We start from the raw sequence: 15,614 nt of genomic DNA, 5'->3' as shown, positions 1-15,614 counted from the left end.
AGCTCTCGGACAAAGTGGTAATGAACTTCGATGTGCTTGGTCCACACATGGTACACTGGATTCTTGGCAATGGCTATGCAACTCTGATTGTCGCACATCAGCACTGTTGAGTCCTCTTGACATACGTCCATGTCCTCCAGAATCCACCTCAACCACAGTGTCTCACAGGCTGCTGTACACGCGGCTCTATACTCTGCCTCTGTAGATGAAAGGGCCACTGTGGGTTGTTTCTTACTCAGCCAAGAGATGGCACCAGATGCAAGTAAAAAACAATACCCTATTATCGATCTTCTGGTGTCAGCATCATCCGCCCAATCACTGTCACAGAACCCGCCTAGTTCGATGCCTTTGGTGTAGGTGATCCCGTAGGTGCAAGTACCCTTTATATACCTCAGCACCCGTAAACCTGCATCCCAATGACTCTTCCTGGGAGAAGCAGAGAACTGGCATAATAGCCCAACTGCATAACAAATATCAGGTCAAGTATTGGTAAGGTAAAGCAAGCTTCCTACCAATCGTCGGTACAAAGGAGTATCCACCGGCTGAGATGTGTCGTGAACACTTAGCTTGAGCCCGACCTCCATGGGAGTTACTGCTGTCCTGCAATCCTCCATCTGAAATCTCTTCAGAAGTTCTCTGCAATATTTCTCCTATGAAATGAAGATCCTGTCTTTGGCCTGCTTTACTTCTATCCCAAGGAAGTAGTGTAATAACCCAAGGTCAGTCATCTCAAACTCAGACATGAGTAGCTCCTTGACCTGTGAAATCTTCTTGACATGGTCACTTGCTTTACTTCTATCCCAAGGAAGTAGTGTAATAACCCAAGGTCAGTCATCTCAAACTCAGACATGAGTAGCTCCTTGACCTGTGAAATCTTCTTGACATGGTCACCTGTCAAGATAAGATCATCAACATAGAGGATGAGTACTAGTCGCAATCCCTTCTCAATGAACAAGTAAAGGTTTGCCTCAGAAGGACTCCGACTTAGCCCTATCTTCTGAAAGAAAACATCAATCCTTTGGTACCAAGCTCTGGGGGCCTGTTTCAGCCCGTATAACGCCTTTTTCAACCTGCAGACCTTTAATGGGGACCCTAGATCTTGAAAGCCTGGTGGCTGCTCCACGTATACCTCCTCCTCCAGATTCCATTAAGGAATGCGGACTTCACGTCCATTTGAAAAATAGGCCACTGGAATTGGGCAGCAAGGGCAATCACTGTCCGGATAGTAACCATGCGAGCTATGGGAGCAAAAGTTTCATCAAAATCCATGCCTTCAGTTTGAGCAAAACCTTTGACCACTAACCTTGCTTTATACTTATCCAAGCTGCCGTCTGATTTGTATTTAAGTTTGTATACCCACTTAGTGCCAATGACTTTCCATCGCGGGGGCCTAGCCACTAAGTCCCAAGTATTGTTCTTCAGGATAGCATCCATCTCTGCCTGCATGGCAGCCTGCCATTCTGGATTGTCCTTCGCCTCCTCGAAGGTCCTTGGCTCGTCAAGCTAAGCCACCAACGCAAAATTCACGGATGGGGTCTTTTGAAGACGTTGGGACCAATGCAATCCGAAACTGCTACTCTCAAGTAATTCGGTGACCCGAGATTCTTCCAATGTTCTTAGGTACCATTGGGGCAACCTTTTCTACTTCTCAATGGGAGGAGGAATTGGAACTGCTTCTGGAACATCTTGCTCTTCCTCAGTATCTTGTGGAACATCAGCTTTTGATTTCGCTACCTTTTGGATGGTCAACCTGGGGCGGGGTGGGTTCAGGGGTTGAACAATCTCCTCCTCCTCAATCTGAGGCTCCTCCTCGGGTTCAGGTTCCTTTTCCTCAAAGACAACATCCCGACTGATAAGGATCTGCTTCTTTACTGGGTCGAAGAGTCGATAGGCCTTGGATTCTTCGGTCGAAGAGTCGATAGGCCTTGGATTCTTCGCTATACCCAACAAAGATACATTTTCTGCTCCGGGAATCAAGCTTGGTCCTGTCTTCCTTGTGCACATGCACCCATGCGTTAGAACCAAAAATGCGAAGATGAGTGATAGAGGGCTTCTTACCATAAAATGCCTCATATGGAGTCTTGTCCTTGATGGCCTTCGTCTTGATCCTGTTGAAAATGTGTATGGCTGTATTGATAGCTTCACTCCAATAGGCTTTAGAAAGGTTCCTCCCTCTGAGCATAGCAAGCCATGTCTCTGTGGTGGTTCTATGCTTCCTCTCGGCTACCCCGTTTTGCTGAGAAGTATGTGCTGTGGTGAGTTGTCGCTTGATCCCATGCTTGCGACAAAATGTGTTGAACTCATTTGAGGTGAATTCTCCCCCCCTGTCTGTGCGGAACGTCTTGACATCCTCCCCTGTCTCCTTTTCAACTCTGGCCTTCCAATCCTTGAACTTCTCGAAAGCCTGTGACTTTTTAGCCAAACAATATACCCAGGGCATTCTATTGAAATCATCCACAAAGAGAAGTGAGTACTTGGATCCTGCCCACGATGTTGTAGACATTGGGCCACAAATGTCGGCATGAACCAACTCAAGTGGTTTGCTGGCCCGAAACGAGGCCTCTTGTGGGAACTTATCCCTGTGCTGCTTGCCTTCAAGACAAGCCCTACAGACATCATCCTTGCCTGTAATTGGTGGAAGTCCATCCACCATCTTCGACTTTGACATTTCAGCCAAGATTCCATAGCTGACATGTCCGAAGCGCTCATGCCAAAGTTTGGACTTTCCGTTGTCTTCATGAACCAACATTGCACTCACGCGGTGCAGTCCGTTCTCTTCAACTCCTTGAGCCACCATCTATCCATTGGCTTTGGATGTCACGGTGACCTTGCCATCTTGAAAGAGAACTGCCATGTTGTTTTTGTCCATCTGACTTGCAAACAGTAAGTTCTTGCAAAGGTTGGGTACATAAAGTACTCCAGAGATATCCTTCTCCTCACCTGCGGTCGTAATGAAAGAAATGCTACCAATGCCCTTCACAGGACATGTCCGGCTATCCCCCACAGAAACTTTGGAACCCGGGTGTGTACTTGTTAGAAAATAACCCAACAGAGGGTACACGCAGCGGAAATAATGCCCAGGAGCTCACACAGTGTGCGGTGTGGGGGTGGAATCACAAACTTCTTTACTTATGTGCATTCAATAGGTGTGCAGACTCATTAATAGACAATGAATCAATCAGATAGAGAAACCACCAAAATATATATTTCCGTCCACAACTATGGACACAATACAAGAGAGACAGATCCAGAGTCCCACTAATGGTGTGGTCCTCTGATCTTACCACAAAGTCCTTCTCCTATCTGCTGGCTATCTCTAGACTAGAGTCCGCATGCTCCACCTCGAGCGTGAGTAGACTTTCCGTCTAGAATGATCTTCTCCACCTTGCTGTCTGGAAACCAGTCTAGGTGGGCAGCTTCCTGTTAGCTAAGTCTGCAGCACAAGGTACTTCTTTCTCCTCCTGACTGTAGGCCCCAAGATAGCCCTGCTGCTGCTCCTTCTGCTGGTGGAATTGCTGCTCCAGATGATGTGAAATGAGGCCTGAATGGCCCCCTTATATAGCCCTCAAGGGCCTGGCCAGCCAACCGACCCAGCAGCCCTAGAAAGGGCCGACTGCTGGTCGGTTCAGCCACCTACCCCTGGCCGACCAAAACCGACCCACAGCTCCCTATTTATGGGACTGTGGGCTGCCCTTTTGGGGCACTCATTACAAGGGCCCTTGGCCCACCTTTCAAGGGCAGATGCCCTATAAATACAGGGTCCAGCCCCCCCCCAAAACCTACTGCAGACAGTGCGCCTCCTGTCTAGATCCATCGCAATCTGTCCCAGACTATCTTCTCTTGTGAGGTGCTGCCCATGTGGCAGCCCCCTCTCTCTTTTTTTCTGTTGGGTACTGCCCTAGGTCTCCCTCCCCCATGCTCTCCTCATATGGGGGCTTACAGATGGGGAGGTGACCTTTCCAACAGTACTTTCCATGGTTTTGAACCAAGTCCTTCTGTTGGACATGTGCTTGGAAGCACCGCTGTCAACATACCAACCCTCTTTACCTTCACTGACTGCATATGCTGAACAATGTTCACTGATTAAAAACAACTGTCCAGTCGTCATATTGGCAGAATCATTCTTAGGCTCTTCTTTGTTCCTAGCTTCTCTCTTCCGCTTATGATCTGCCTTCTTCTTTCGGCATTCTTTCGCGGAGTGGCCAAGCTTTTCACAGTAATAGCACTTCATTTTCTTCTTTCGGTCAGCGTCCTCTGACTTCTTGAACTCCTTTGGCTTGCCTTTTCCAGGCTTGTCTTTCGCCGCTAATGCCTTCTCGTCGGTTTGCATAAAGAGTTTCTCTCGAGCCTCCTCCTGAAGCAGGAGTGGGCCAAGCTCCTCAAAGGTGATTGGCTTAGTCCGTTGACCCGCAGTGACCGTAGTCACAAAACTTTTGAAACTCCGTGGCAACTTGTGGAGTGTGAGCAACGCCAATTGACTCGAATCCACCTTTTGACCAACCGCTGCGAGCTCGTCCCGCACGACTTTCACCTTTGTCCGATGGTCATGCACACTATCACTTTCATTCATATCAAGATTATAAAGCTGATGCTGAAGAGTAATGATACGGGCTGTATTATCGGTTTCATACAGCTCCTTCAGTATGGCCCACGCCTCTGAAGACGTCTCTGCCAACTAAATATGAGGAATCACAGCATCTGCCGTCGTGCCAATAAGCATTGCTAAGGCTTGAGCATCCCTCTCCTCCCATGCACTGAGTTCATCCACATCTGCTTCAACTAAAACTTCACCTCTTTTGTCCACAATGTCCTCCGGCTCCTCCTCGGTCCCAATCACTATCTTCCACAGCTTCCGTGCCAACAGATGGCTTCGGATCTTGAATTTCCAGATTGGATAGTTCATCCCATCGAGCTTTCCAGCTTCACCAAAATTGGGAATAAATGAAGAAGGAAGATGACTGGAGGAGGAGGAAGGACGAGCAGTGGGTGTAGAGGCTTCTGAACACTCATCCATCTCGGTGAATAGCAAACTGAAAAACTCAAGCAAAAAAGATGTACTGACCTCCCGTGCGAGCCAGAGCTGAAAACAGAATCGCCTTTCTGCCAAGGGACTCCTTCCTTCAGAGAGTGCTTTGATGAAGAAGAGTTGAGAGCCTATGGCTCTGATACCATGTTAGAGAATAGGAGGGAATGAATCACTCAAACCTCCACCCAAGATCTCTCCAACTCTTACACACACTCAACTCAGATAGATGATCACAGATGCAACAAACACTCACTCACAAATAACTTGGACGGAGAGAGAGAGAGTATATTCATCCACCGGATGGTGGGCAGAAAAAAACAGCTCACAAGGAGCAATACAAAATACAGCAAAGTGCTGGAGAATACTGAAGGACTCTCTCTCACACAAACTGCTCCAGAACTGAGTGCACAGCACAGCCTTGGAAGGAGGCTTTCAGTCTTGCACTGGATGCTGGAAACAATGAAGGAGTGGGCCTTTTATAGGCACTGCCCAGGCCCCTTGAGTTGACCGACCAGCAGGGTCAGTACCCTGTTTGGTGGCCGACCAGGTGGGCCCTAGAAAACTGACCAGGGTTGGCCCTGGTCAGTGGCCCTGGTTGGGCCGACTTGGCCTGCCACAGGCCCCTATTTAAGGGTGCCCTGTGCAGCCAGTCTGCGCAGCTGCAGAAGCCTCCAAGTGAGGCCTAAGGCCCCTTATATTCCTGCTGTTGCAGGCAGCAACCAGCCCGTGTGCTGGTTGCCTATGATGCCGGCCTGAGTCTCTCTCTTTCCCCAGCCCTCCTACCTCTCACTGCCCCTTGTCCCCTCAAATCGGGGGCTCACAGGTGGGCACAGTGAGTTTCTAACAAAATTATGAGGAGACTTTTGCTCCTACATCCAGGATGACCACCATCAGGTCAGTTATAGCAATGGCTGCAAATTTTGAATGGAATGTTCATCAGTTGGACATTAAAACAGCTTTCCTTAATGGAGACTTGTTGGAAGAGGTTTATGTCAAACAACCTCCAGGCTTTGAAATTTCAAGAAATGCACATCAGGTATGCAAGCTGAATAAAGCTTTGTATGGGATGAAACAAGCCCCACGTGCATGGTATGCCAAAATTGATGCCTTTCTAACCAGCAAAGCACTGCACAATAGTCCAACTCAGAGCACCCTCTACATCAAGAAGGATGGGGGGGATATTTTGGTCATCATTCTTTATGTAGATGACATGCTGCTCACCGGATCAAATGAGGAAGTAATTGCAAATTTCAAAGTCCGATTGAAAGCTACATTTGATATGTCAGACTTGGGCTTGTTACATTTCTTTTTGGGGATCCAGTTTATTCAAGAGAAACGTGGCATTGTTATGTCTCAGTCCAAGTATGTTCAAAAACTCTTGGACAGATTCAACATGCATGATTGCAAGCCTATGTCCACTCCCATGGAGCCGGGGCTGAAGCTTACAATGCATGATGCAAGTGAATCAATTGATGTCACACTCTATAGCCAGGCTGTTGGATGTCTCATTTATCTCTGCAATACACGACCTGATATTCAGTTTTCAGTTTCTCAGGTGAGCAAGTATATGCACAGCCCAAAGATTATGCATTGGCAGGCTGTAAAACGCATCTTCCATTACTTACAAGATACAAAGTCTTTTGGCTTGATGTTTCCCAGGGTGGGTGACTTGCAGGTGCATGCTTACAGTGACTCAAATTGGGCTGGAGACTATGATACTAGGCAGTCCACCAGTGGGAATTGTTTCTTTCTAGGACATGCTTGCATTTCTTGGTTGAGCAAGAAGCAATCTACAGTGGCTACCTCCTCATGTGAAGCTGAGTACAGGGCAGCTTTCACAGCAACAGTTGAATGTGTTTGGCTGCGTCGTTTGTTTGCCGATCTTCATCTTTCATTGGAGGGTCCTTCTCGGATTCTCACTGATAGTCAGAGTGCTATAGCAGTGGCAAAGAATCCTGTGTTTCATGCTCGCACGAAGGACATTGAGGTTCACTATCACTGTGTCAGAAAGAAGTTGCATGCAGGAGAGATCAGTATGATCTATGTGTCAACACATGACAATGTTGCAGACATCTTCACCAAAGCACTTCCACGTGAAAAGTTTGAGGCATTTCGCAGTGCCCTGAACTTATCTCCTTTTGGTGATTGATCACTTCCTTGTACATGACATTGGCACTGCGTGGGGGTGTTAGAATTATTATTATATTCTAGCAGTGACCAATGTAATGTAATAAGTAGGTTAGGGGCATGTGAGGTTTTTCCCCCTAACCACAGTTAGTTCACTAACTACGGTTAGTGAAGGATAAGGTTTTGTCACTTAGACAAAACCTTTCCCTCTTCTTGTATTCAATCACTTCATCTATTGCAAACTGACGTTCAGCTCTCTTGCTCTCTCACGCTTCTCTTTCTGACAAGCATATCAAAAAGTCAAGTAAGACTCACGCAAAGCAAAAGCAGCTGATTGTCACCGCTGCGCACTAGAGTTTGCAGAGGGTAATTAGGTTCTTTTTCGTTTTGAAAAGACAAGGCTTAAAAATAGAAGTGGCAAAGACTAGTTGTTCCCCAAGTTGAGTATGAGATACTATAGGCCTTTTCAAGTTTTACACAAGATCAGTAATGTAGCTTGCAGATTGAGGCTACCAGATTTTTAGAGGATTCATAATCCTTTCACGTGTGTCTTCTCAAATCTTTCTATAGGTATAGTTTCCCATCGCTATCTCGTGAAGTTTAGGAATTATTCACCATTCATGCAAAGGGGCTAGAAGAGATGATCCGGCGTATACACCACAATTGTTGCAACTTCACCTAGAAGCTTTTCAGCTTAAGCCAACTTTGGATGTGGCTCCTTCAGGCTCAGCACAGCGTAGGTCTGGAGCATTGCCTGATGCTCAAGAGGGGGATAGTACCTCCATTGCTTTGGTACAAACAGACTCAGATATTTAGAGGTCTGTGATGAAGAAGAAAAAGGGCCAAGTTTAGAAGTCCTTTAGGTGGAAAATGTGGAGGGACTATATAAATCCCCATCCACCCCCTACTATGTACTTTTTGATGTGACATCTAATCCTATCTACTCTCCCTCCCTCCGTCTTGTCTACGCTCTCTCACTCTCTCTCTTCCCTACTCCCTCTCATTCTCTCCCTCTCTCTTTCCTACCTCATTCTCTCTCTCCTAGCCCTTCTCCTCCCTTCTTCCCCTATCTCTCCCCCCCTTCTACTAGTCTATCCCCTTTCTCCAAATCTGCCCCTACCCCCTTTTCTACATTGGTATCAGAGCTCCTTCCAATGGCCATTGTGCTTCTCATTCTCAGTGCTGTCTACCGGACGGACTCCATGCAAGCAGAAGCAATTTAGCGCCTAGCAAGTATAATGAAGACCAACTGCAAGACGAAGCAATACAATGTCTACGACCAGCTTCGCAATCAACTGCGAATCCCATGAGGATTGCGGGCTGCAACGCACTGCTCCTCAACGCCTCCTTCTACGAATCCATCAACGGCTCAGCCGCTCCATCAACGGAAGCAACTCTCACATCTCCGATTATGTGAACCTCAAGCGTGATGATGCCCGCACTTCTAGAGGTTACACACACAAGAATTATGCAGCCAAGGATATCAAGGACAAACTCACAGTGCATAAGTTCAAAGGAGACACGCTGGAGGAGTGGCTTTCGAAGTTGGAAGATTATTTATGCTTCTACCCAAAGCAAGATGAGGATCGCATAATCTTTGCGGGTATGCACATGCAGGACTATGCACATACTTGATGGCGGTATATGAGGGAACTCGCCTCAAGAGTTCAAGGAGTTGATGATCACCACATTTGTATCCCCCCTCATACTGGAGCAATATCTGGCTGAATTCTATGCATTATTGCAAACCGATACTGTCCAAGAGTACTCGCAGCGTTTTTCGAGACTTTCCTTGTTTGTACAGGACGTATCTGAGAGAGGGAAGTTGCTGCGTTTCATCCAAGGATTGAGTCCCTCTCTCGTTGCAAATGTGAAGGCACATAACCATCAAACAATTGAGCATGCAGCGCAATTGGCAAAGGTACTTGAGCCCAAATATGCCAACAAGTATAAGATGACAGAGGGCAACACATGTGGGAATGCAAATGAGGCTGATAAGAAGCCTAAGGTGACTGATTGGAATGAAAAAAAATCAGCAGCAGCACCATTTCCGAGGTTTCCCATAGTTACAGCAGCAAGATGCCATATGCTAAGCCATACAGATCATTTGATGCTAAGCCAGGAGCCAAGTCAAGTGTTGGAAATGAAAAATCAGAATTTAAACAACACAGCAAGGCTATTATGGACAGCAGAAAGAGGGCAAACTTATGGTGAGAAGTGGACTCCTGAGCATCGGGAAGTTTGCAAAATGCGTGACAGTGGTACTGCAAAACTCAGCATGATTATTGAGATATCGGATGATGAGGATTTAATGGATGCTTCTGAGACTTTGGATGCCACTCATGATGATTCAGAGGATGCACAGGTCATGGAAGAAGCTCCAGATGTTGAAGCCACGAATGGAGCTGCTTTCCCCTTTGATCCCCTTTGATCCCGGTGGTACTAATGAACATAATATGCATGGTATATAATCCGATGACACTCAGCCCACATGTAACATGCAAGGCCGTTGGCCTAAAGTCTTTCATGTGGAGCATAAGGTTGCTATGCCTTTTCTTGCACGAGAGGATGCAAATGGAAATGCTCCTGTGGACAAGGAGGAGATCTATTGGAATGCGCTGCAAACAATTTATGCTATCTCTTCTCATGCCTTGATGGGTGCCAAAAGTGCTTAAACTATCAGATTGAAAGGACAAATTAATGGCAGGACTATTCACATGCTTGTGGACAGCGGTAGCACTCATAGTTTCATCAATTCTAAGACCTTACAGAAGGTGGGACTGATTGGTACTGCGATAGATCATGGGTGAGAGTAGAGGTGGCAAATGGACAACATTTGGTCAGTAAATTTTGTTGCCAAGATGCAAGGATCAAGCTCTCTAAGGATTATGAATTTGCTGGGATCTCTTGGCACCGTCTCTCTAAGGTTGAGCGGGAGGAAGTGGCGGTACAGGTGCGAAAATTGCTTGAGAAGAACTTCATCTCTCATAGCACTTCTCCTTTTGCCTCTCTGATGCTTCTGGTGAAGAAGAAGGATGGATCATACCGCATGTGCATTGATTACAGGGATCTAAATAAGGCCACTATCAAGAGCAGGTTTCCAATCCCCAGGATAGATGACCTATTGGATGAACTAAAGGATGCTCAGTTTTTCACGAAGAAAGATTTAAGGTCTAGTTACCATTAAATCAGGGTGAAAGAAGGAGATGAGCACAAGACGGCCTTCCGCACAGAACAAGGCTTGTATGGATTCAAGGTGATGCCTTTTGGATTGACTAATGCACCGGCCACCTTCCAAGCACTGATGAACGAGATATTGCAGCCACTTCTTTTCATATGCGTGCTGGTTTTCTTTGATGAGATCCTCATTTACAACAAGGATAGACAAGGGCACATTGAGCATGTGAAGCAAGTGCTGGAAATTTCGAGGATGCATCAGCTTTATGCAAAAGCCAGCAAATGCACTTTTATGGCAGAGGGGGTTGCGTACTAGGGCATATTATGAGTAGACGTGGCATTCGGGTGGATCATGCAAAGGTGAAATGCATCAAAGATTGGCCACAGCCACAAAATCCCACCCAATTGAGAGGATTTTTAGGTCTTGCTTCCTTCTACAGGCACTTTATTCGCAAATTTGCCAAGCAAGCAGCTCCTCTTACTGACCTCTTAAAGAAGGATGCTTTTGGGTGGTCAAAGGAAGTTGCAAGTGGAATTGTATGCTTTGAGTGAATAGATTCTGAAAGGAGCGCCAGTGTTTGAGACCACTCTGTGTTTTTACATTGATACAGGAGCACTCTAGCTCCCATTTTGTGAATTGTGTAATTGCTGAGTTATGCGATGTGAGAGATCTTGTTGGTTGTTTATCAATCACTGCCCTTTTTGTTGGTCTGAAGGCCGGTTTCAGGGCGACCTGCTTTTTGTGGGTTTTCCCACATTTGGAGGGCTGATTACTCATTTCGAGATGTTTTTCGGAACTGTTTTGCTGTTTGGAGGCTGTACCATGAGTTTGGGGACTGTTTTGGAGCTTCTGAATCCTTGTACTTGCTGTTTCGGACCTCTTCCAGGCAGTTTTGCCAAAGTACAGCCTGCATTTTCAGTCCATTTGGTGGCACTTGCTGATTTATGCAAAAAAGTCATAAAAATCAGCATTTTGGTGCTAGTTCAGTCAAGTATTGACTGAGGGGGGAGCTTCTACTGCATGGAGAACAATTTTCAGTCCTTGTTTCAGCTCTTTTAGAAAGCATTTCACTGCCCATTTCTTTAGGGATAGACCTGCTGAGATTTCGGTTTGTTATTGCCTGGGTTTGGAGTTTTTTTCCCTTCTCCTTAGCTTGCATTTGTTGGCCCTCGTGCCACTAGGGTTTGCTTTCCAGGTACAATCAGAAATACCGTTGGGTTTATCCCATTGGTTTCTGCCTAGTTGAGCCAAGCATTGGGTGAGTTTTAAGCAAAGAATTCCGAGACTGCAGTACATATCCCAACAAGGAATTTTTGAGGTGCATCCTCGAGCCCACAGTATTAGCTTCTTGCTTGAGTAGAGCATCTGATCTCTTTCAGATACTTGCCCAAGAGGATCGGTTGGATGGCACCAACTATCCTCTTTCAAGCTTTATGATTTGTAATCTTTTGGTTGCCAAGAGCTAATGCGACTACATCACAAGTGCTGAAGCCCGTCCTGATGCTCCTGAACAAGTGCCAATTGCTCCTCCACAACGGGGGGTGGGAGGGGGGGTGAGATCGTGGGCAACAAGGACAACAACAAGCTGCTCCAGTTCAGCAACCGCAAGCGCAAGCACCTGCAAGTGTTACTCCTAAACACAAGAGGAGGTGTGCATGAGGCATCACAACTACATGTTAAAAATGCCCATTTATGCTCAACATAATTGGCTGAAGTATCATCTATGCCTGTATAATGGGCTGGACATGAAATAACCATACCATATTACTTTTTCCTTTCCTTTGCATGCCTCTTTGGGCACTCAATGATGTGATGACCCGGCTTCTTTACAATAATGGCATCTACCTTTCTTAAAAGGGTTTGCGGCATCCTTTTTATCCTTCGCACCTACATGTCTAGAAGCACTAGAAGAACCATCTCATGCAGTACGAGTGCTACCAACTCTTGAAAAGTAAGAGGATTCAAATTTGCCCTCATTGAGAGATTCAGGGACGTATGAAAAGAAAGATATGACTCCGGTAAAGAGTTCAAGGTATTGGAAACATATGGAATAACGTCATCAATATTCAAGCGTTGCTTGCACAAGTCTTGAATTCTAGTGACATATTCTTTCATTGATTTCCCTTCAATCATGTGCACCCCATCAAGCTCCCTGCTCAAAAATCAGACTCTAGCCTCATTTCAAGCTTGATACACGTTCTCCAAAACACACAAGCTGATTTTTTAAAGTCTGCATGATATGAGGAATTATGAACCTCCTTAACATTAAGTGAAGTCAAAGACAATGCTTGGGCGTCCAACGTGAATGAGACGGCAAAGACATGATATTTTGATAGCGGTGCATCCCACCATATTACTTCACACAAATCTTTGTTTCACATGTTATCTCATGCACCTGTTATACAGGAGTCTTGTGTGTCAATAATTCTTCTTATCTGGTCAAAGGAATTGGAGAGATTATGCTTACAATAAGGGATGGCTCCAATTTCTGCATTCACGACACTTAGTTTGTCCTTGGGATGAAGAAGAATCTACTTTCACTCTCCTCTTTCACCCAAAGAGGATTTCAAGTCATCTTTGAGGATGACAAATGTACGGTCCGTGACAGAGTTGACAAGCACACCTTGTCACAGGATGTTCCCGCTTGATGCCTATCAAAATACAGCACATTCCGCTTATGTTGCTTCTACGTCTACCTCTACTATGCAAAATGAAATGCAGAGTTATGGCATGCCAGGTTTGAGCATGTGAATTATGACAACCTTTTATTATTGCAGAAATCTGACATGGTTGATGCCTTACCTCATTTGGAGGCCCCTCCAAAGCAAATCTGTGAAGGCTGTATCTTGGGAAAAAACATAGATTTTCCTTTCCCAAGGGTGATGCTCTTCGGGCTGTCACAAAATTGCAGCTCGTACACAGTGATGTTTATGGTCCCATGCAAACACCATCTTTTGCACGTCATTTGTATTTTGTTACCGTTATAGATGACTTCGCAAGATTTACATGGGTATTTGCTTTAAATTAGAAATCTGAAGTCTTCACTGTGTTTAAGCACTTTGTTGCCTTGGTCAAAAACCAATCTGGACTGCAAGTTACAGACCCTCCATTCAGATCGAGGGGAGGAGTATATGTCCAAGACATTGACAAATTTTTTGGCTAAAAAGGCATTGAACATCAGTGTACAGTCCGGTACACTCCTGAGTATCCTCCTTGATGATGTTAACTGCTGCTGATATTCTCTGCTTGCTGGTGCCTTTGCTGCACTGTGTCAAATGCCATCTGCTAGTGCCTAGAAACACCATGAAAAGTGCTGGACTGAACTGTGAAACTGTGTACTTCTGCCTCCAAGGAGGTTGGTCAACTAGGACAGGATGGCCAACCAAGTCTGTGGCAGTCCACAGACAGCCTGCTGCCTGCCAACCAGATTTGGCCAAGACCAGATCTAGGGGCCTATAAAACATTCGCGTTTGCTGCCTTTTTACAGGCACTGCATCAATTCCTTGTGCCTGCCTTAATATGGCAGCTCTCCACCTCTCCATAAGCCCCATGTGTGGCCCGAGAAATGGCCAACACCATGGTTGTCTAATCTGCCCTGATGGGTGAATCTAAATCTAACGCAAGAAGGATGAGATGTCCTTGTGCTGCCCATGTGGCAACCTCTTTCTCCCTCAACAATCCCCCTACTCTCCTGCACGTCACTCCCCTGTGCTCTCCTCATATGGGGCTGACATGTGGATAGTTACTGAGCCAATGTAAGCCGCAGCTCAATTCTTGAAAAATGCGCTCCACCTGCTCCCTCAAAGAGCGCTCAGAGATGTGTCGAAGGCATACTTCAAATCTGGTCCAAACACTCATCTTCTTTCTCCAGCTCTTCAAGGTTCTGCTGTCTAATGGCATCGCATCTACAATCCACTCTGCATCATCCACTCCCCATATGAGCAAGACTGGGTAGCTAGTCCATGATGTTGCCCTCCAAGTGGTGGAGGCCTTCTGCCTGATCATCGTAAAACTCCATGCTGATCCCTGTGGGACCACATAAATCCCCTGCACCAAGGCTCCGTAATCAGTTGTCTCGAGATCACTGCTTCCTGTGGCCATTCCTCAGATTTGGAACCTTAAATATTCGATACGTCCGTGTTACACTACTTGTTAGCACTTTCTATGCCAATCCAGGAGCCCCAAGTTTCCGGACCAAATCAAGTTACTAGTATTGATGTTCTAAAGTCCCTCTAAAAACGGTTACACAAACGAACAATGCGACATGAATTTGAACGGAAGGACCTTAGTTTGAACACAGAACCTAGGCAGGAATCCTGTTAACTGTGAATGCTCTTGAAATAAAACAGAATCCATTGATAAAAGCCTACTAGAAAAAGATGGCAAGCAAAGGAAAAGCGTTTCCGCAGGCCCACAGTCAAAGGTTGCATACTGACTCGACTTGAAGCAGAAGCTTTTGAGAGTCCGGATGAAGGTCGGCCCATTTAGTGTGATAGGAAACAGGCGTTCTCTCTGTAGTGAGAAGGTGGATCTGCTGCTGTTGAGGTGGCTGGTGTTGTTGCTGTTGCTGCGCTTGTTGTTGCTGGGGCGTAGAGAAGAGGAAGCCGGATTGGACAGACTGTTGCTGCAGCTGAGGCGTAGAGAACTGCTGCTGAGGCGTGGAGAAGATAGATGAGGAACCCAGCCCGAACGCCATGACCTCTTCCGACACACCCTCAAATCCTTCCGCACAACACTTTGCTTACAGTTTAGCCTCCAATTTTCACCTTGGAAAAGGGAGTGATCCGGGACTATGGGGCTAGGGTTCTATCACATCTAATGTTCAGCTGACATATCTATCTCACAACTAAGCATTGAGTAAAGGGGAAGTGTACCTTTGGCATCCAATACGCAAGTCATTGCACATTAACATTTGGCTTTATTAGGAGTGGCTCTCCTAGCGAGAGTGCTTTAGTATTGGGAGTTTGTGATTATTCTTATTTTTTGGCCTGCCATCCCAGGTCTTACTCTAGTTAGGACTTCTTAGTCAAGGTTAGGACTTCCAAGAGAAAATTGATTTATTGCTTTTATTTGTCACGCCTTCTAATTTTGAGCACACAACTGGCCGGCCACCCAAGTGTTTGGCCGTTCCTTATTTCTCACGCAACCACATGGCAGTCCTCGATGTGCTCACGTGTACAAATGCAATTTCGTCGAAGCGCTAAGACGTGGACATGATTGGTTCGGTTAGTGACACTGTGCATGGCGTGGTTTGCATGTCTCTTCATTTCGGACCTTCACTCG

At 46.1% G+C, this 15,614-nt stretch overlaps 1 protein-coding gene across 9 annotated transcripts in view; it reads right to left on the bottom strand.

Moving 5' to 3' along the window:
• The window catches only part of LOC147900650 (hydroxyproline-rich glycoprotein family protein), a 120,937-nt gene extending 105,697 nt beyond the window's left edge, over nucleotides 1-15,240 (bottom strand). For 7 of the 9 annotated variants that reach the window (XR_015541194.1, XR_015541193.1, XR_015541191.1 and 4 more), the window contains exon 1: nucleotides 14,768-15,239. Coding sequence is in view for 5 of the 9 variants with exons in the window: in XM_087376184.1 (XP_087232310.1) it covers nucleotides 14,768-15,027 (260 nt within the window). In the remaining 4 variants the exon portion in view is untranslated. Of the gene's footprint in view, nucleotides 1-14,763 lie in introns of all 9 variants that reach the window. The other 2 variants (XM_087376183.1, XM_087376186.1) reach the window with 2 other exon arrangements.
• Between the last annotated feature and the right edge of the window lie 374 nt (nucleotides 15,241-15,614).

This window comes from Dipteris shenzhenensis, chromosome 6 (genome assembly GCF_047967505.1).
Source record: "Dipteris shenzhenensis isolate YYH24624 ecotype China chromosome 6, Dip_SZ_1.0, whole genome shotgun sequence".
Classification (NCBI taxonomy): domain Eukaryota; kingdom Viridiplantae; phylum Streptophyta; class Polypodiopsida; order Gleicheniales; family Dipteridaceae; genus Dipteris; species Dipteris shenzhenensis.
The sequence above is the reverse complement of the archived record's forward strand: the minus strand, read 5'-3'. Positions and strand labels throughout refer to the sequence as shown.